General features: G+C 32.2%; 1 protein-coding gene across 3 annotated transcripts in view; it reads right to left on the bottom strand.

Moving 5' to 3' along the window:
• The window catches only part of LOC148628502 (QRFP-like peptide receptor), a 43,076-nt gene that overhangs the window by 4,162 nt on the left and 15,199 nt on the right, over window positions 1–23,715 (bottom strand). For all 3 annotated transcript variants that reach the window (XM_088588653.1, XM_088588643.1, XM_088588634.1), the window contains exons 2-4: window positions 12,488–12,609; window positions 6,192–6,315; window positions 5,443–5,645 (exon numbers count right to left, since the gene is read on the bottom strand). In XM_088588653.1, coding sequence (XP_088444779.1) covers window positions 5,443–5,645; window positions 6,192–6,315; window positions 12,488–12,609 — 449 coding nt within the window. The remainder of the gene's footprint in view (window positions 1–5,442; window positions 5,646–6,191; window positions 6,316–12,487; window positions 12,610–23,715) is intronic.

Here is a 23,715-nt window from a genome sequence, read left to right as displayed (position 1 = left end):
ATGTAGAGTCCCCGAAACTTCATGTTACAGTAATGGGCAGCTAATTGGATCACCCAAACTCAACAGAGTCCTCAATGCCGTGCGTTTTGCAACAAATTAGCTTGCCAGACAACCTCTAGGACTGCTGGAGTAATAATTAGACCATCCTATTAGGACTAAAAATATGTTTTGTTTCCGGTCACCCTACCGACCCTCCTTCAGACCCCCTACCCAAAAGTTATTATAAGTTATTTTGAAAAAATAATAATTATAAAGTCTGCCGATTGTCTTTCAGAAAAATAAGTAGAAAATAAAGCCATGTATTTTTTTTCTATCCTAGATGGAAAAACAGAGAAATATTGGTTGTTTATATTTAGATTCGATGTAAACACACATGCCGTGAGTGTGCTCTTGGTCGTGGATAATACCTTTTGGGATTCGGCACTTAAATCAAATATTTTTTTGTTTTGACCACCACCGTCGAAACAAAAAAAATATCTCAAGCGCCGAAAAGGGATTAGGCCGTAGACTAAGTCTATTAGTTTTTGCATATTTGGTTCATTGTATTCTAAGTTTGGTGTCACTATGACTTTTTCCATTAAAAAAAAATAAATAAAAATAAATCCTTGCGTACCGACCCGACAAAATTTTAGAATCATGGTGATAGGAAACATTACATTATTTTTTCGGCCTTCGAGATTTCTCATCAATTGACTGGCGTGCACCTTTGCCCGTCATGTATTACAAATATCACATATAAGTGCAAACCGGTTCTAACAGTATTGAGTATATATGTTAGCACGAAAACGAAAATTAAACCAAATATAGGAACAGTCAGCTGATGGTCACTCATATCGTGCAAATGATTGGCTAACACTGTATTGCGAAAGATTTTTGGGGATTTTAGTGGTTTATTTCCACAAAGACAGTCGAATTATCAGCTCAAAGCAACGATGTTCCAGCTTTATAATGCACGAAATGAAGGGTGTAACGGATATACGGAAAGTGCTGTCGTTTTCAACTTATCATTGTGTTATTTCAATATTTGAATTCTCATACTTTTAGGGCGAGTGACTTTAATTCTACTCTAACATATAAACGTTTCTTTGAATAATGATGTCTGTATATTTCTATCAATTTAACCTTAAAAACCTATGTCGGATTCTGTATTATAAGGACTTGAATGGTTGGTGTCTTAAAATGGGAATCTGAAAGATCTTGTGTAAAAACGTTAGATTCTTTAAAAACAGTTTTTGACATGTAATACTTAAAATACCTCTTGTCATACACAAAGTATATATGTATATATTGCGTAACACTATACAGTATACAGAATACAGGATCAGTATTAAATCTGAAATCCAGGTAACATATATTTTCTTTTTATCTGATGTATGTTCAAAACTGTTTACAATTTTGGCATGCCAATTAACTTTATATGATTGAAAGTAAATTAAGTAGCCGAATTTTCCTTTATACGGAAATGATATCTTAAATAACGTAGTATTATATCTAAGCCATGACATATTCATATTATTACCCTATATGCTCTTCATAATGATGTAATCACTGAACAAAGAGATAAACACCACCATTGGCATAAGTTTAGACTTACGAGGGTGTCATAAATGTCTTATGTTATTTTGAGCCACTGTAGGTGAAAATGAGACATCAAGCAGGTTCTAACTGGACCTGTTTACTATAATAAGCATTTTACCACAAATAAAGCATGTTTCTGTTTGCCTAGTGTTAACTGATGGTATGTTGGTTGGTATTTGGTTGACGTACGCATACCGTATAAATCATTATACACATAAGACATGCCGCTTAATTTGAAATTACCAATATTTTGATAGTGTAGATTTCTCTTTTGGCTGATGTAATCTCAAATATAACTCAAATTTGGCAGCCTATTTCGATAGTTTTAGTTTTGAGTCTTCTTATTTACAATTATTTTTTTTGATTTAGATCTAGACTTCCTTTTTATTTGATTCTAATGCTGCTAATGAGAGATTACTCCTTAAAACACGTGTACACCACATCGAAATTCGCAATATATATAAAAAATATATATATATCTGAAAATTTTCCAACGATGTTAGAACTGTCAAATTTGCGATGCAAATTTTTGGTTGTTCCCTCCGCGGAACTCGAACTCGTACCGATGCGACATCTATGGCAACACCGCCTGCTCAAAGTCCAGCGCCCTAGACCACTCGGCCAGCTAGGCTATATAAAATGTAGCTTTCGCTGGCCGGGTCATTCCTCCTCGTAGGATAAATCTAGGGCTGTAACTTAGTACACGATCTATGGTAGTGCGGGACAGGCGGTGTTGCCTTAGATGTCACAGCGGTACGAGTTCGAGTCCCGCGGAGGGAACGACCAAAAATTTGCATCGCAAATTTGACAGTGCTAACATCGTTGGGAATTTTTCAGACCTTTCAGTACGTTTATATATCTTCCCTGTATCAATTTGATCCGATGGAGCAGTGTAGCGAATAGAGTCGTCACATTCTGAGACGTTTATATATATGATAGATACATTTTTGTATATTATTTTATGTAACTATTCACAGCATTTACATGATTTTTTTCGACCCTTAATTTTTGATAGACAGATCTACAAACTTGACAATTAAATTTTGTCCTGCACTAATGTATGTATCATAGCTGAATGTTTAACCTACATTGTACCATGTTTATTTTATGAAAAACATATGATTGCATCAATGTAAACAATAAAATTAACTTATTAAACAATAAAACACCCGAAAACTCTAATATTTATATATCACGCTGATTCAATCTATCAAGAATATCTCTAATCAACAAGCCAAATGTAGGTATTAAGTCGTCCACTTACAAGATGATTACTGTAAGCATAAGCCGTAGGCGTATTTTTGAACTGTCATTTCTATTTTTGCAAACTATTTGTTTAAAGTCTTATTTTCAAAGAAGAGTCAGTTATCTTGTAATGAATTCATACTTTATTAGTTCAGCTGCCAGATATAGTATGCATCAGATAACGCATCTTTTCCGTTTTTGTGATTGAAATCCAAAGCTATTCACTGTTATTCTATGCTTATGAAAGATTTTTGATTGCGAAATCGTACAGATTATTTTCATCACAAAATATCTACTAAATAAATAATACAAATACAAAATAAAATACATCAATAGATGTTTTGTGAAATTCAACAATAATCAAATCCATGATACGTCAACATTTGTTCAGAAAAGACGCTATATCTAATAACAGACCGATATCTCCCTGCAGTAGCATAACATATTAGTTCTTAAATTGAAGTTCAGACCTGCTTTAAGTATTTAACATAACAAATGTTATTTAAGGACATTCCTGGTGAGATAATGAAACATCATACTGGTTCTGGCTGAGACACCGAGAAATAAAAATCACGGACAATCTTCTTCAATTCTATGTACCATATAAAGGGATAATATTAAGAATATACAGTGAACCTGTTAGGTATATATAATTAGTCATTGCATTAGATTAAAAAAAATAGACAATAAATAAGACAAAATAAAACAACACGCCTTTGAGATATTTACATGTGTTAAGTAAGAGGCTGTTCATAATTTTCTAATTTGGATAAATTTCGGCTTGAAAGATTAAACTATAAAGAATGTTACTTCAAGACAAATTGTGACAAATTTGATTGAAAAGTGTAGTAGAGATTTTTAACAAACCAAACAAACATAAACAAACATACTCATTTTGCACAGGAATTAATTCTAAAAAAAACATAACAGAGATTAAAATCAGTTTATATAATGAATTAAAAAACAAACGACTTAATATTTATCAGCATTTATAATGGGTCGTTTATCTCTAGATTTATACATCATATTTCATTTTTTTAGACAAATCATATTTATTACATCCATAATTGTTGTTTAACATAACTAGTAAATGTGGCAATGACGGAGTGTCAAATTATACCTAAACAGTTTTAATCCCGTCACAGAAAACAATGCGAAAAAGGTTATTCAAATAATCGCCAGCAATAATGTGTAAAATGATAAATAACATGTCTTTATATGGCCTTTTTCACTACGTAATATTTACAGAAGGCGATAACATTTTTGGCCGATTGGTCTACAGAGATTTTAAAATGTCTAAAGTTTTAAGCGACAATTTTGTTTTTTTATATATTATTGACTGCTACAATATCAGTCATGTAGGATGAGGAAAAACAATGTTTATGAATTAAACGATAATTGTATTGAAGTTTATGTAAGTTTTTTTTGTATTATGAATTATCTCTAACGATTTTTACAACGACACAGCTGTATTGGTTCAGTTTACTTTTCTACAATTTTTATTCCAGAGATTAAGTATAATACTAATGAAATGACATCTGGAAGTGATGATTAAAAAGCCAGAATTATTGTTATAATAAGAGCATTAAATCTACACAAAACTAACAAATCGTTTTCAATAGTATTCTGCTCTCTGTTGTGGAGTCAACGGAACACTTTATCTGTAGCAAAGCAGTACTATGATCCAGGTTTTATTTGTATATCACTTCTTTTTATTTATGTATGTTAGGTTTTTGTGTGTGTTCAAATGAATTTTACTTCGCTTAATGTTTTTCTTTTGTTTTTGTTTTTGTTTGTTAATGATTTGGTTGCAATTACATTGTAGTGTTAAACTTAATATTGTGAAAAGCTAAAAACTAAAAACAAAAGTGACCCATTTTTAGAGAGAGTTATTAGTTTTACGGACAAAAAAGTTAACTAAGCTTTTATGAGACCACTCACAATGACCTTTGTTGTAGCTCTCTATAACGGAACAGGCACCATAAAACGATTAATAAAATTGAAAATTGATACAATGAAAAGCCTGGTTATTGAAAGCTCAATTTATGAATTTGGTCATGTCTGTTTTCCAATTTCATATTGTAATAATTTTTGATTTTCAACATGACTGCATCAGAAGGGACAAATAAGTTAAATAGTAGTTCGCAGAAAGTAGAGTTTTAGTTTAAAAAAAAAACGAATAAGTTGAAATATCATAAGTCACAGATTGCAGTCATTATACGACAATGGGGTATATATAGACTGAGTTGTCTTTTTCAGATACAAAAAGGACGCCCCCCAAAAAACTTCAAGTGAACAAAAGTCAAATCCATAATTAAAGTAACTACGAAGTCGTCCTAATTGTTTACTGGTTATTCCCGCTCATTTGACAACATGTAGAAGTTGTTAAAAAAATCTAAATTGCATGTGGAATGGTCTTTGCGGGCAAATACTCTATTCTATATGAAAATAGTTGCTTTTGTGAGGAACACTTATGAGGTACAATTAAATTCTGTTGTTATACGACTTTTTAACAGTTGGTTACATGACTATTGTATAAATATCATTAGAAACAACAAAAATGAAGATGAACCCGAGGGAACGTGTTAATCATATACATGAATATAAAAGACTACATACCCACACTGGTGTCGATTTTGTAGAGACGTTATATGCCAAAGCTCCAGTATAATATTTACGTATGCAAACGTCATCACAATAACTGGAACTAGCAGCATGATATACAGCATGTATATTTCATATGCAATTGACATGGCATAGGAATTCCACGTTTTAACACACCATTCAGCTTTTGCCCGATCACCGTGCACTATCCGATATTGCTGAAATCGTAAAATTGATATAGTAGTACAAGAGGTGACAAAACTGTACATAAATATAAAATTCAACTCATAATATTCTTCCACTTTACTAAATCGAAAACATAGAAAGCCCGTGGTGTTTTCGTAACTTTCAAAAACCTACAAAGATATCAAAAAGGATTTCCCTTTGTTAAATAGAGAAAGTGGCACTTTCATAGACCTTGTTAATTATCTTTCCTGGCATCGACTTTTCGCCACTAAAGTTTATTTGAAATAAGTGTTCAATCTCTGTACCATTTCATTTTTCTTTCACTCAGTTTAGTTTTAACACTTATTACGACATTTGCCAAAGTACTTCAGTGGAAAATAAGTAAATCAGAGAGATTGAATAAAATGTTAAAAATGTCTGAAAAAAAATTTGGGGTACGGACAAAAAAGCCTCAAACCTGGTTGGTGCGATGAAAATATGTTTTTGTTTTCTTTGTTTTTGCTCATATCTTTTAATTAAACTATTTAAATACTTCAGACTTAATTCACAATATAATATCCAGTTTAAGAAATACCAACCCTGCCATACAGGATCGGAGATGCTAATACGAATGAAGCGATCCACAAAACGCATATGACTTTTTTGGCCCGTCCTACTGTACAAACGTATTTTGCTTTAACTGGATGGAGAATAGCATAATACCTACAATGAAATAGATTAAGCAGTAAGTTAGTAATTGTGATAAAATTGTAAACGAAACTGAAGATGAGGAAAAAAATAAAGCACATAAAAACTGTAGCATTTGAAATTTGAAGTCTCATCTTAGGAATCTAAGTAAAAAATATTCGAACTCTGGTGCTCCGAAAGGGTATGCCAGTGTCACCCAAAACATTGTAAATGAGTAAAATCCAATAGCTGTCATGTTTGTGGGCTGTCATTCTGGTAAGACGTGAAATCCAACTTAAGATATCTTGTCTAATTTATGAAATAAAAACTTCATGTTGGTTTATCAATTTGCAATGACAACTATAAAACTTCTGTAATAGTGTCAAAGAGTAATCAAGGGAACCAAGGTTACAGCGGTAATCAAAAGAATGTAATCCAGGGACAAAGACCAGACATGGAAAACAGACATACACAACAAAGAACATAGAGTAACTAAAATCATACATTCAAAGTAACAAAAGCAAATGAGCAACTCTGACTCCAATAAAAACTAGGAGCATGGACCAGGTACACCGGTAGGGTAAGCGTCCTCTGCTTTTCTAGAAACACCCGCCGAGTTGCTCATAAAAAGTCAAGTCCGGGGTAGACGAAAGAGGAAAGAAAAGCTATGACACGTTGAATAAATCAGTTTTCATGGCGCAGATGGATACACCATAACGATCCACGAGTTCATGATGACGGCCATAAAACTTTTGTACCGAGACCAAGTACGTTGGATATTCGATGTTCGATATTCGACATTCAAACTTTTCAATATCAAACTGAATATCAAACTGTAAAATTTTACCGTTTGATATTCAGTTTCTTATTCAAAAGTTTGGATGTCGAATATCGAACATCGAATATCCAACGTACTTGATCTCGGTAACTTTTGTAGTGATGACTTCAATCTTGTAGCAACATAACCCTGCTCCAGAAGCCTATTTGTTAGAATTCTAGCGTGATACAAAAAGTCTGCGTAGTATCGACAAGCTCTGGCATAACGTATGAGTTGTGATATGAACACTCCATACGCAGGTGCTGAAGGGTTTTGCCACAGATAAAAGGAAAGTTGTCAATTCCGAATGAAAAGTCATCACGTTTGTCGTAACGTTTTGTGAATAGTTTTCCTTTACCATCGATTTCGAAGTAGAGGTCAAGATATGAGGCTGACTTCACAGTGTCTGTAGTATCCTTTATCTCAAGTTCTTTGGGGTATTCTTGAAAATTCAAAGCATTTTGTTAACAAAAATACATATATTGTAGTTGATTCTTTAAAGGAGCTCAAGTCGATGCATTTAGGTTTGTGATAACATAGTGGATTATTAAAGAATACGTTAAAGATTATATCCCAATTATCTTGTTTTATAAAGAACAACTGAAACATTGGTTTGTAACAATACAATTTATCACTAAACAGCAACGCGTATAGAGCTTTTCGGAAATTTATTTTGTTTTCTATCAAGTTTTTACGTCACTTTCAGGCCAAATTAATCTATATCTATATATATATAATATGTATACTACCACTTTCATTGTGCCATTCATGTCTATACTGACCCTCGTGTCATAGTTTTCTGTACACGCCGATGCATGCAGCATAAATATTGAAACTTTTTCTCCAATATTTACGTTTTACTGAGAAAAAAAGATTACTTTTTCAGCGCTTTTTTATGGAAAGTAACTGATTTACTTCGTTAGGTAACAGACACCCAGACAATCGCCCGGTATTTACTTTAATATTAAAATAGCTTGTACAAGTTTTGTCGATGAACACCGCTTTACACAAACATATTAACCATATAAACATTCCAATTTTATTTATGCTGTACAATCAAGATGCATAAAAAATCAAGGCTACATAGATTTGTATAAAAGAAGTACTCAAATAAAAAAAATACCGAAATAGCACCAGTCCAGCAAAAAAAAAATACAAGGCATCAAGCCTCTGGGTTTTATGAGTTCTTATGTAAATGTATTCGTCTCAGACAAGACTGCTGACGGAGTTGAGTTGATAACCTCGGGCACCAACAACGGTTTGATCGACCCTGTAGCTTTTATGGTCGTCAATATGAACTCGTGGATCACTACAGTGTATCCAACTGCATCACGAAAACCGATTTGTTCACCGTGTCAGAGTTTTCCTTTCCCCTTTCGTCTACCCCGGACTTGAATTTTATGAGCAACTCGGCGGGTGGTTCTAGAAAAGCAGAGGACGCTTATCCTACCAGTGTACCTGGGCCATGCTCCATGTATTTGAGTGGAGTCCGAGTTGCTCATTTATTTTTGTTTCTTTTCAGGTGTTATTTCGGTAATTTCTTGTTTTTTGTGTGTGTTTGTTTAACTGTCTAGTTTAAATTCTTGAATTGCATTTTTTTTTTATTTCTGCTAGAATTTTTGTTCCATTAAATTCTCTTTCTAAACATTAAAATATGAATTCTATAAATATTGGAAATTTTGGTATAATTCACACTTATCTATAAAGTGTATATAACTTTATAATTTTAATTGAAGATTTTAAAACGACTCATTTATTATACTTTATTTTGGCACCTTCAAACAAAAATCAAACAAAAGAAATAGCAATAAACCTATGGATACGTACTTTTAGACATCATCTGATATTTTTCTCTTTACAAATGTTCATAATTTTCGGTATCCAAACTCATGAGTCTTTAAAACATAAATGAAATCAAATGAATAATGCCAACACCAATATCATACTTCTGTTTACTTGTAGAATGAGAACTTAACAAATAAATGATAGAATACCTGCGTGAACCAAAATGTAATGAAAGAAAGAGATTACTCTTCGTTATATCATGTTGATTCAGTTTATAGACAGTTCTAATTTCCAATATTTTTATCAACGTCTTTCAATAATGATGGTATAGACATATATCTTGTTATCTTGACTAAACACGGCACCTTAAATCGGATGAATATTTTTCATATTATGCTCTTATGTCATTTGATCTATTTGCCATATCTTCTGTCAGTTTATCTGTCATGACGCTACGTTTTGTCATTTTGTGCATTTTTCCAACCGTTGCCCTGTTTTTTGATTTTTTGTTTTCGTTTTTGTTTTCATTTTTTTTTTACAAAGAATGACTTTGACATATGTATTAATTATTGAAAACATTATATTCGTTGTAAATTGGATGTAGACTTATTACAATTTTATACAATATATAACAAATGTTTTTCAAAAGGACTTAACTTTGTTTCAGTAGTTGATACCTTTCTAAGTAATAATTCCCCCCTTCATTTGCCTGTCAAGAAAAAAAGGAGTATATTTTGTAACTTTCTGGCTACACCACTGTGGATATATATACATCTTAAATCGAAAATGCAAGAAATTAATCATATATGAAAAACTCTTAGTCCCAAATCTTATCAGTTTAATCTCCACAAACATCCCTTTAGAATTCGATTTATTTCAACAACTAGGAAAATCTTGTAATCACAAATAATTCCATTGACAAATAATCTCTTATGAACAGGATTTGTCAACTTAAGAATCTTTTTGAATGATATTACAGCAATATTAGCATCATTATTTTCTTGAGAGATTACTTGAAACCGTGCTTCATTCTTTTTTTAAGTATATGCAGCATCGTTATGATGTAATAGTCGAAATGCCCTTCAGAAGATGGATGAAAATTCTTTTAAACATTTTTGAAACTGGTTCTTTTCTTAACAAACTAGTTTGTGAAAAAAACGAGTTTGATTTTTTATATAGGTCACCGTTTAGCAAAATTACGAATGATGAAAAGTACCGAACTAGGACGTTAATTTACGTTTGAAGTCAACTTATAAGTTACATTGGTAGAATAACCGACACTTTAAGTCTAAACGGTCGATTTCACAAAAAGTCGCACATGAAAAACTGATTGTAATTAATGGCGTCATAAAGCTATTTCCTGTAATGACGCCAATACTTGCGACTGTGTGAAATCGACTACAGAAGCCGAAGATTCGGTTTCCTGAATAGCCTACAATGTACATTGACTAGTTTGTTGAAATTTTTGTGAAATTCACACTAATATGATATACATTTCTTAACAGGATAAAAGAGAATCGACCTAAATTGCTTTTTTATGCCGTTGCTACATAGATAAAATAGTGTGTATCACTCACATATAAAAATTGCAGGGTCAAATTCCGGAACTGTTTGTACATTTAATGTTTAGGCTAATCATTATGCATATGCTATTTTGGTTTTGAAAACGAATGATTTCGGCTTTTTCTTCCGCACAAGAGAAAATATCAATCATAATGATAGTGGTTGTACCCATGATGTATCCACAATTCACCCTACACCCTTTCCCTTTAAGAAATCATTGTTAGTATATCTATCCCTAGCACAATTCCGTTTGACTTTGAAAACGCTTTGAAGGGCTTTCCCGTGTTTCATAATTCATTTTTGAAACTTTTTAGAAAACAACTTTCAATAATAATACAGAGAAAATACTAGAGAACATATTACATCAGGTATGATATTTGACTTCATGAGTTTGATACTCTTTCTTTATTCCTTATTCAACTACCTAAAACATTTCATCAGGTAATGGCAATTCTGTTCAGGGAAGACCAATTTCTGAAATTTAGTTTTTATTCGCTATAATCGTCTATATATATTATCACTGGGCAATGCCAAAATAAAGCTCCTTTGATGCAATGCGAGGAAGAATAGATGACTGAGACCTTCAACCACGACACAATTATTCTATTAATTCAACTGAATATTTTTTTTTATTATATCGATATCACTCATTGACATCAAAAACTGATTAAAACAAAATTAGAAAAAAAATTCAGTCCCTTCAGCTAGAAACCTGTCCTTGAATAGTTTATGGAAGATTCAGTAGTTTGCGACAATTTTTGACAAGTAATATAATGAGTTTTTAGATTAGCTATAGTTATTAAGGTCACAAAAGGCACATTTTTGATGGATAGATCTGGATGTCTTAATGTCGTTTCTCTTACAGGGAACTAGTATCTGAACGAGCTGTTAGTTTCATTATTTACCTAAATGTGACAAACAACTACTCTTACTTGTCCAGTTAAACCTCTTCTCCAGATAATTATCTTTAATGGGAGTCTTTTGGCCAGTAATAACTTGATTTTTTTTCTAATGGAGTTTAAAAGGGAGACAAAATCTAAAGATAGTGTAGTGAGACATACCGAAGCATGGAAATTGTGCTCAAGGCAGAAAATATTAGGACCATAAAAATGCTACACTTTTTTTGTTTTCATTTTAATTTCTTTGAAAAGAAAAATTCTAAAAACACATTTATTTCAAAAGCTTTTGTCTAAATAAGGAAATATGTCATCAATATGCACCAGGTGACCCTGATCTTTTACTTCTCTTAAGGAAACAAAAAAAAAATATGATTCAAAACAGAAGCAATCTATCACACACTTACAACTACAAAACATGGCAAACAACGCACAATTAAAAATGAAATATATACATTTGCTTAAAAAAAAATACAAAAAAACAAACAACAAACAACAAAACAAAACAAAACAAAATGCATACTTGGACAGAAGAGGACGAATTTTTAAAAATACTTTTGGTTTACAAAAGTTATTTGTATTACTTCAGGAAATTGCGTCTGAATTACTCCCCATGGATTCTTTTTGGAGACGTTTATATCTTTGCAAAAGTGATGTCAATAACCATAAACCATAAACTAAACAGATACACACATCACAAAAAAAATACAACTAATGTATGTATATTGAAAGAAAAAAAAGAGTTATATACTTTATTCACTTTTGAAATCGGTAATATAATGTAAAATAAAAGCTTGCCATATTTAAGTCCAGATATTTCAGCTCTTTCCCGTAGAAAAAAAAATATGGACGCGAAAAATAAAGACCCCGAAATTTAATACCCCTGTTCATAAGGCAAACCGCGAAGTTTGTCACCCGCGAAAATGACTAATTAAACAGTATGTAATATGTGTTATGACTGATAAAAATACGTTCTAAAGTAAGGAGAAAGATATCAAAACACAACTGGGAATAAAAGCAAACCATTGTTGAAGCCTTTTGAAAACTAAAAAGTCCAGGAATGACAAAACCTAATACAAAAATAGTTAGACACAATGGATATCATACACAAACCGAATGAAAAAACGGGAAATTTTTTTTCCCTTACCTTTCAAGACTCATTGCCGTAAGCGTAGATACTGAACAAATTGCGGAGACGTTGTGTATATAGTATACAATCTTGCACATGAACTCTCCTAGATTCCACGTAAAGGAAAAGAAAGCAGCAAACTGAAAAATGAAGAAATGAAAACATTACAGTTATAAGTAAAAATTCATCGTATTGCTTTGGGTGCATTTCAGTGTTGTTTGTGACGCAAGATTGACTTCATAGTTTAGTGTGAGATAAATGTAAAAAGGAGGAAGATCACCTTAACCATTTTGTATAAATATCATTTAAAATTGTTTGGGAGCATGCATTTTCACCTAACGCTGATTTAAAGAGGTTTAAAAAAAAATCCGAATTTAAAATGAATCTTTCCTGAACATAGGTCGATTCTATGAGGTTAGTGTTATTTACATTTTGTGTGAAATGTTTCTTAAAATGATTTTCAGTTGTCATTATATATAAATTTTGTTTGTAATTGGAATAACACCATGTTCAGTTTAATGAGATTGTGTCTACAAATATCGACCGAACATCTCTAATTATCAATGCGATGAGGGTTGTTTTTTAGTAGGGCATTCACTTAAATAAACATAGATGAAATCGCAAAAGGTAACAAGAGTATAACTTTATTTTATTTCTTGCAAACTGATAAAAGTATACATATTTGTAAAGCTACATAATTGTGTTATTTTTAGGCTATTGTTTTTATACTATTTATCACCATAGACATTGGAAAAGTTTAACAAGGAATTCAAAAAGTCTCTTATGCACATAGAAAATTATTGAAGGACTCAAGATTAGGATGAGAAAGATTTTCCTATGATCTTAGTGAAATCCTTTAATAGTACTTAAGAAATAACGTCAATTGTTTGGTAAATAATTTAAACATGCAAATTCATTAATAACCTTTATAATCTACAAAACAGATAGACATTACTGAATATATAGAGTTGTTGCTCATTGCTTCATTATTAAATGTTGCTTCATTATTACCGGATTAAACTCACGTGCAACATGTCTGGTGCTATTAACGACACAAGACATCCTAACCCTTCTGGAGCACTAGCTGTCACTCCCGTTTGTTTGCTTTTGTTTTGTTTTTGTTTTTTTAAGGTCATATTTCTATTGCTTTAGTTGTTTATGTTACTTCTTTACCTGTTATATATTTTATTCAATTCACTACATTGTGTATTTAGATCGTCTTTGTTTCTTTTTTTTCACGTACTGGAAATGTATGTTGAATTTAACGTATTTGAATCGTTCCGTGATCTGTATCCTCTTGTAATCCTCCATACATTTGTGAGAAGTAGGATGCTTTCTTACATTAAGGTAAAAGAGTGATGAAGGGAACCAAGATTCCAGCGGAAATCAGAAGGTCCATGCTCCAAGTCCTAGTTGCTTATTTACAATTGTAGCTATGTACGTATTATTTTGGCTATTTTATGTACTTTGTTGCATTTTGCTGTTTTGTCATGTCTGGTCTTTGCCCCTGAATAACATTATTTTGACTTCCACTATAATCTTGATTTCCTTGATTCCACTTTCAAATAGACGAAACGATATCTCATTCTGAAATTAAATCACGCACACACATACGCACACACGCACACACACACATATCGCCCCGTACAGGTCCGGGTGTCAAAAGAATAGGTCTGCAGCAGCGCTAAGCTTGTCGTAAAAGGCGACTAAATAGTGCTCAGGAACCTAGCCGGGGGCTAGGCGCTCTGCCCATAGAGCAACTGGAATGGGGTACCCCTGGCGTGTTACGTGCTGGGGTTGTCAGGCTATAATACGGAAAACCTGACCGCAAAACATAGTGGTGCACCGTGTTGGGAAAGATACCATGTTCCTCGGACGTTAAAGAACCCTGCTGTGGTATTCGATAGGAGTGGGAACCTTTGCGCTCCGCCACATGATGCTAAATTGTCCGACCCTACCCATCCCTCCCTTTCATTTTGTGGCAATCAAAATTTGTCGACCCTATTATCCTTGTGTCCCATCCCATTTTTTATTTCATGTTCATTTTATCATCCATATCATGTTCATCGTCTGAATATAGCTGAAATATTGCTGCTCGGACGTTAAACCCCAACAATCAAGCTTTCGCTGGCCGGGTCATTCCTCCTCGTAGGATTAATCTAGGGCTGTAACTAAGTACACGATGTATGGTAGTACGGAGCAGCTCATTTAGGTGTTATTATGTAGGATAGGGGATCAAATTAATGATACACGTCACAACAAATCAGTATTAAATAAAAGTCTCACAATGTGACGAGTCTATTCGCTACACTGCTCCATTGGATTAAATTGGTACAGGGAAGATAATGTAAACTTATAAAAGGGTCTGAAAAATTCTCAACGATGTTAGAACTGTGAGGTTTGCGATGTTGGACTTTGTGCAGGCGGTGTTGCCATAGTGGTACGAGTTCAAGTCCCGTGGAGGGAACGTTCTTACATCATTCGGTTTTCAGACCCATCTATATATATATATATATATACGTCTCAGAATGTGACGACTCTATTCACTACACTGCCCCATCGGATCAAATTGATACAGGGAAGATATGTAAACGTATAGAAAGGTCTGAAAAATTCCCAACGATGTTAGAACTGTTAAATTTGCGATGCAAATTTTTGGTCGTTCCCTCCGCGGGACTCGAACTTGTACCGCTGTGACATCTATGGCAACACCTCTAGCACAAAGTCCAGCGCCCTAGACCACTCGGCCAACTAGGCTATATAAAACTATAGCTTTATGTAGTATATATGATGCCTTTTAAATGTTTTAAAATGATTCGTTTTTGGAGGAAAAGTTAAATTCATTTTTAATCAAAATTAAAAGATGCAATATAGGGTTTATGTCTGGCGATATGCATTTTTTATGACTTTGCCCAAATCCTCAAAAAGGAAAGTAAATCTATTTTACTGTAGATGTCTTCAAAAAATAACAATGACATTTGTCGGTAGAAATGCCAAGAGCTTTCACGTGCAATCATTTAATAAGGAATTCTCTTTAAACAATATTAACAATTTTAATAACAAGTAATTAAATCTGATGTATTCAATCCGTGGTTATCAATATCAATGGTTTGTCCTAATTTATGTAGTTCATAGAATTTTTAATTCGCATAAATCTTTATTGCATCTATCTTTTATATAAAAAATTTACATTTATTTGGAAATATGAATTCTTGGTTTTTCGACCATTTTACGAAAAAAGGCTAATACGCAAATGATTATTCATCCACGGTATATATAAACATGAAATTTTAAGAGATGATATTTTTATGATTTAATATTTGTATACAGTATTTTAGCATGTTAGAAGATCATTACATTTGCTGTATTTTCTCTGATATTTGTTTTCTTTTGGTTTATTTGTTTTTGTTTGTTTTGTTTTGTTTTTATTTGTTTTTTTTTGTTTTGTTTTTTTTTTGTTTTTGTTTTTTTGGTCTTAAAAGTAAGTTGGATTTAGTTTAAACATTTTCTTTAAACGTAAACGTTCCAAAACTTAGAAATCATTATTACCCTTCAATTCTCAAATCACATGGCATTATTATTATTATTATATTGGTTCATTTGTATAATAACACAAACGTCTTTGTGTGCTTCAACAAATTGTGATGTTTTCTTTAAGACTGTTTTGTGGACAAAACTTATGAAGTATGCGATAGCAATGAATACTGCGAGAGAAAAGTACATTTTAGATTATACAACTGTTCATTATTTAAGTGTATTCATAGTTTGGCAAAATTTTGCATTTAGTTTAAAAACATTCTGTGCTAAGTGATATTTAATCTATTGCTCGCCGAATTATGTACGTAGTATTTCCATGATATTGTATAAATGATAGAAGTTGACAATTTGACAAAATAACAGTTTTTCAATGCAAAGATTTATAACCTTGTTTTAGGTTAGCAGTAGTGTTCACTATCTAATATAACATTTCATAAAAGCAAATAATTTGTTCGCAGTGTTTAACGATAGTTGGTTAACAATAATTTCATTGAAGATGCAGCAGTCACCTTTCCCGGTGTTGATAAGTATTTCAGATTTAATCAGATAAAGGTTCAGTCTGCAATCAATCTAATAGTAGAGACATGGGAAACTTAACTATAGAAATGATGTAATTAACAATTCGAAGGACAACATAAGCGCAATAAAAAATTACACTTTTACATAACTCAGCTATAGTGAAGAAGCACAAAACAAAAACAATGTGCAAAATATTTTGTTCAAATTCAAAAAAGCATCCATCAATTTCCCAAAATATGGTTTTAATTTAAAAAAAGTCGCATGGTTTACCCCTAAATTACATGGTATTTAAGTATAATGCGTTGAAGACGGGAAGACCAAATTCCCTAAAAATAGGTAGGCAGTATAAAAGGAGATTATAAGCAAGTTTTCGATGACAAAGTTTAAATTCAAAAAAGATTATTTAATGAACAGATGAGTATATTGCGGAAGCCGACAAGTGTCGTTCGAAAAAAGGCATTATGTCGAAATAACAACATAATTTGTTGAATTTACCACATACTTTGCCGAAATAACGACACATTTATGTCTAAATTACGATATGACATGTCGAAAGAATGACATATTTATGTCTAAATAACGACATTAATACTATTAATACTATTTATTTTACACATGACACTTTAAGGCTTCCGTATTTTATTTTAGTATTTGTAACTGCACAATGCGTCTATTTAGCATTGTCGAATCAGAGCGGCTAACATTTTTATTTAAGATTGTAAACGATCGATGCTTTATATCAAGACAAATGTATTTCGATACCAATAATTTATTGGAAAACTATATTAAACAAACTGAAAATAAAATATCAGTAACTTGTTCAAAGGCCAGACGAACATTTTCGGGGGATTTTTTGCCAAGAAAAAAAAGCGTCAAACAGAATACACATTCATGACAAAGATCTGTTTTTCCTCTTCTTAATAGTAAAATCTTAGGCCTATTTGCTAGAATTATATATATACATAACCCTTTCACAGACAGAAAGAATCCTAACTAAAACAGGGGCCATGTGCAACACCTGATAATGTTTTCTGATAAAATGATTAGTGACAAAATGTTCACAAACTAAACGGAATCTACGAGGATGAAACAAACTGTAATGTATATTCATATGATAGTATGTAATTTGTAGATCCTTTTTCTCGTGCAAAGTCATTGATTGCAATACTTAGCGTGGTGTTTTTTTTTTCAATTGGTAAATACGCCGTTATAGTTTTCATGAATTTCTCTTATACTTTGTCATTATTTATAATTTTCTTGTCATAGTTTGATGACATTTATTAAGAACCACAAAATATTTACACACAGAGAAGATCCACATACACAATTTAGTCCATAGAAAAAATACAATTACAGATCAAACTAGAGGTAAGGAAAAGATTGCAAGTGAGTAAAATCCGTAAGTGTAAAGTTATTTCATTGGGTTGCTCATCCAGCAAGATTTGATATGTTACTGAGAATTAGTCTGATATGTGAGCTCGAGGTAAAAACGATCAGTCAAATTTTGATGCCGACTGTAGAACTTCTGTAGTGATGATACCTACAAAGGCTGAGCATACCCGTGACATAGATGCTTATTTGAAAATTTCCTGGCTCTTTGAAGAAGGAATGCATCGCAAGCTCAATAGTAACGGGTCAACTTTAGAATGTATACTCTATATTTTAGAAATGTTGGTATAGTACCATTTATGAATTTTACAATCATCACGGTTGTCATACAATTTCGATTGCAAATTTCTTGTTTCATTATGTACAGGTTAAGGTCTGTGAGGCAGAGGGGAATCGCTTGCTTAATTACTTGTTCATTTGGGTAGATCAAATGTAAGTAATCCTTGAAGTTATTTTTTTTAGAGATAGTACATCCTTTATATAATGGAAACTGAAATAACTGAATTATTTGCTTCTATTTTTTCTGTAGAAGTCATTGCAAAAACCTCTTATATATAGAAACAGATCGACCAAGGGTGGTGCACTATTTGTTCCCATACGTTACCTTTTATTTATACAGTTAATAAAAACATTTTAGACATCCTGGTGTGCTCAAAAGATATTTTTAACATATTATTAACTTAAACTAGCCCAACTGATCAATTATTATTATCAACATAATACCCATATAGCATTTCATCAAATAAAGAATTTTGGAATGATCGGCATCCACCATTTTGTATTTGCACAATAAAACTGTAATATTATGGTTAAATTTGGAACACATCAGTTCTTTATCTACAAGCCGTTATACAAATGTATTTTCTATAATATTCCAAACCGTATTGCATAGTGTTTTGTTGGGACTTTTCTATTGAATTTACTACTTTAAAAATGTTTTACAAAAATGATAAATAAAAGTACTTGAAACCATTGTACACTTAATACTACATATTAAACAATTCTGATCAGATCTCATTCTGACCCAGAACTACTCATTAAAGAAAGTTACTTAACCAAAGTTAAATAGAAATTAAAAGAGATACCCTTATGCAAAACGGTCATAAACTAAAATAAAATAAGCCGCTTACCTAAGAAGTAATCAAACAGTTAAATCAAGCAAGACAAAGTAAAAGGGGTTATCTTGAAGCTTTTTTAACTCAGTGGTGAAAACCAAAATCATACATTGTAGGAAATTATTAGTGCAGAAATATGTATTGCTCAAAGAAAATGTTATTAAGCTTGCTATGTTTATTGCAGGAACGCTGATGTTTGATTGAAAATGCATTTACTAACGTTTGATAAGGCTTAACACTAATGCTTTGTGAATAACCGTTTTTGAAAAGTAGCGAAAGTAGCAAAATTTGTTACCTTAGAATTATTGTTTTTGTATCAAAAACCAGTCCATATAAAATTCAGACACTGCAAATGATAGAGGTCAGTCATGGGGTAGAAACACCAAACGAACAAATAATAATATAATTCTTATCGTGAAAAAGTGCATCAACGGAATGGCGAAAACTGGTTAGGTGGAATATAAGAAATAAAAAGGAATTCGATGTTTTTTTGACATGTACAAATTTAAGAGTAATCAAGGGAACCAAGGTTATAGCGGTAATCAAAAGAATGTAATCCAGGGACAAAGACCAGACATGGAAAACAGACATACACAACAAAGAACATAAAGTAACTAAAATCATACATACAAAGTAACAAAAGTAAATGAGCAACTCGGACTCCACTAAAAACTGGGAGCATGGACCAGGTGCACCTGTAGGGTAAGCGTCCTCTGCTTTTCTAGAAACACCCGCAGAAGTGCTCATAAAAAGTCAAGTCCGGGGTAGACAAACGAGGAAAGGAAAACTATGACCCGTTAAATAAATCAGTTTTCATGGTGCTGATGGATACACCATAACGATCCACGAGTTCATGATGACGACCATAAAACTTCTGTAGTGATGACTTCAATCTTGTAGCAACATAATCCTGTTCCAGAAGCCTATTTGTTAGAGTTCTAGCGCGATACTAAATTACAGATTTAAATTAGTGGACATGAATCATCTTGTGATTTTTTTTTACTCAAAGTGTTCACATGTACTATCTTAAATACGACGGAACGAGTAGTACAAGTATTGTTCTTGACTTCCTCCAAATTTTAGTATTTCCTGCTGAAATTGATCAATTTTTTCTGTAAAAACCGCAAAAAAACAAAAAAAAACACTTTCTTGTTATTCATTTTCAGATTTGTTTCAATTTTTTACACAATACCTATTTAACAGCTTTAGGGTTCATTAAGCGTAAACTGTCTAAAAACGGTTTTTATGTAATGAACACAACCCTGTAGTTAATAAGAACAGTTAACAATCGCATTCACGCCAATAACAGCAAACTTTTGTCTCCGATTGTTCCGTTTGGGTTATTTTATAGCAATCGTAAATCGTGATTAAAGTATAACAGAATATATGGTAGGTAATAACGTTATTATCTAATAAAATCGTTACTAGCAGACTTTGCATTTTCTGAGTCCTAATGTTTGAATAAAAAAGTCTGTGCACTACAAGAAATATAAATGCCTTTTGTTCTGTAGTATAAATTCATTCTTTTTAATTTTCATGTTTATCGCCGTCGTTATGTTCGATTTTGGCTCCATGTAAGAAAAAAAAATGTTACTTAAGAAGAAATTATCTGTAGCATATCATAAAGTCAAACGAATCAACAAGCAAAAAATGTACTTTTTAATTCAATAATAGACTGCCACGTCCAATAAATAATATAAATATTTCCTGAATATGCAAATGGGGGAATATACACTCGAACAAAGGCTACCAAATGTGAACCATTTACTGCTGACCTCCTTCTGTATTTTTACGAATAACAATTTATGGCTAGAATAAATAACAGACTTTTCAAAACAACATTTTGTAGAAAAAATTAATAACACCTTTAGATATTTGGACGATATTTTGGCTCTAAACAATGATGACTTCAATAATTATATTTTTTAAATATCTGTTCCTAGATGATGACGTTCCCTTTTCACCATAATATGGTGTGTACATACCACAATTGGTTTGATTTGTAACTATATTTCGGATTTTAACGAAAGGAATCTTTTAAATATAATTACATTAAAGTTGTCGATATCACTGGCTCGTAAAAGAAATTCATAATTTGTCAACTGATACAAGGAAACTTACTCTCAAATACAGATATACTTGTAAAGGAGTAATACGTGAGCGTATATCTCACCTTTTGTTTTACAGTAATATTCTACACAAAGCACGGAAAGCTCGATATTCACTTAATAAATTCACCAAATCGTTGAATAATCTTATTCGTAAGGGATATAGTTATGATATTGTTGTCAAGTCGTTAAGGTCAGAATTTTTTGGTATTAACATTGACTTGCTCATAGTTTTACATAGAAATTAAAACACTATATTTAAAAGCAGTTTTAGGCATGACATGGGTTGTGTCCTTATTGTATGACTTATGATATACCACATTGGCCAGATTTTAAAGAGGGAGGGTTGAGATCACACCAAAGTACTTAAACCCCGCCGCATTTTTATGCCTGTCCCAAGTCAGGAATTTCTGGCCTCTGTGTGTCTTGTTTCGTTTTAACCTTTACTTTATTCTAATGTTACTTGAATATATAAGGACAACTCTTTCTCTGTACCAGCTGTGAATGATGATGTTGTAGAACCAGCAACAGCCTGCCCTGTGGTATGACGGTTTCCAGGTCGTTCATTGAAGAACAATGGGTGGCCTTGGGCTGACATTTTCAGCCTGGTGCAGTTGTTGTCTCTTTGACATATACACTTATTCTCGTTATATTGCTATATTTCACCTATTTTTCTTTCAATTAACGATTGGAATGGAAAACCAAGGCTCGCGTCTTGTAAGATTAATTGTAGCAATTGACCCGGGAAACATCATTTGATATCAATAATTCACTTGGTTGATAACTTACAACATAATTTGGCAGTGTACCCTATGTAAAATAATGTCAGTCTGACTCATTATTAATACAAACATCTGTTGGATAATTCAGGATATTTTGATTGTTTAAAAAACAACATGTGATACGAGTTTAAAGTCTTTCATCGTTAGAGAGAAATTCGTTCGATGGAATAAAAAAAACCCCAATCATATAACATTTATAAATATTGCAAATTTGTGTATGCTGTACACGTGCTGCAAGTAGTAACCAATCATCAGAATTAGAATGTTCAAGTTCCCAAGAAAATTATGTATAAGGAGTACTCAAAACTAAACTTATTGCAATTAGGAAGCCACACCCAGCACCTATGTTCTACCAACATATGTTAAAGGAGCTACACAATTGAAGCTACCACGTTGAAAACAATAAAAAAAAAGTTTTTGAAATAAACGGGAACCTAGACCAAGCCGGTGACAGCGACTATACCAACTCGGGGCGACGACAAACCAAGAAAACACACAAACCACTATAACTACATGGCGTACAATTTAATTAGAAGAATGCAAACAAATTTTTGTTGAAATCAATCAAGAAATAAAAGGTCAAACAGACATAATTTCGTTTTATTTCAAAAGACAACCAAAGTACACCACATGTGCGTTATTTTGGCATTTGGTGAAGAAAAAAATAGAATTGATTTTTACTTGTGTTCGTACAAATGACTAGTTCTTTACTAAGTTTATATAGTGTATGACACATTTGAATATTTCGATAAAAATGGCAATACTTGAACATGAATCTTTAGTTACATTCGTTGTAGTATTTCTTTGTTACTTGTCTGTAATTTTATGTACAGGAAAATATTGTCACAAGTTATTTATAATATTTATGACTGAGTTTGCAAACATGAACAATAAGTATGCATTATATCATTATCCGACTCAAATAGTATTAAAACTTTAAATCAACAAGTGTATCATAAAGGTTATGTACTTAGGATTGCTCGCATCAACAATAAATCAACAATTTCAATATTTTAATATTATTTTATGCAAACTACTAAATACAAGTCTTACTTTGACCAAATCAAATAAAATACTGTAATCGTATTAATTTTGTTAATTTGGTGTCACATTTAAAGCTTTGCAATGAGTTTCCTCTTACGAGCCTTCAAACGACAATATATATAAAAAAAACTTGTATTTAGTAGATACACTTATATATGACAATCAGGGTGAAAAATAGAAAGGAAAAGGGTTACCAACAATACACAAACATTTCAATTACGAAAAACGCTGAGCTTCCAAAATTAACGGTCAAGGATGGATAAGGAATAACATTCTGCGTACAACTAGTATTAATGTTGACATATCTAATTTAATCATGATTGAAGTATCTTTTATTGCTACTAATTACCCTTGACACGTAGAAAGGTTTTATCCGATAGTGACAGAGGCTTTTACAATTCCTTTTATATGTCAATAGTGATGGTTGTATTATATCATGATCAAGTGTGTTTATAAGAATGGAATCAGCATGGCAAAACTTTCTATTCTTTGTACTGTCCTGTTTTATTTATCTTGGGTTATGTTACACTCTTGTATTTATGATCTTTATCTATAATAGATAGCGTGCCATTTTGTCGTTTTTAATGTAACAAAAGGACAGAAAAAAGAACGATATGGTCTTACACAGATTTACATTAAATAACTTGATTTTTGTGTCGGTGAATGCAAACAAACAATCTTTTTTCGTAAGTGAATTGAAACTCAAATGGTTAAACGAGTTATTTACAAACGTTGACGACAAAAAAAACTGT

Source organism: Perna viridis, chromosome 1, assembly GCF_037379345.1.
Source record: "Perna viridis isolate PV_CMFRI_1.1 ecotype Kerala chromosome 1, ASM3737934v1, whole genome shotgun sequence".
NCBI classification, from domain to species: Eukaryota; Metazoa; Mollusca; class Bivalvia; order Mytilida; family Mytilidae; genus Perna; species Perna viridis.
This window is presented reverse-complemented; position numbering and strand designations above follow the sequence as displayed.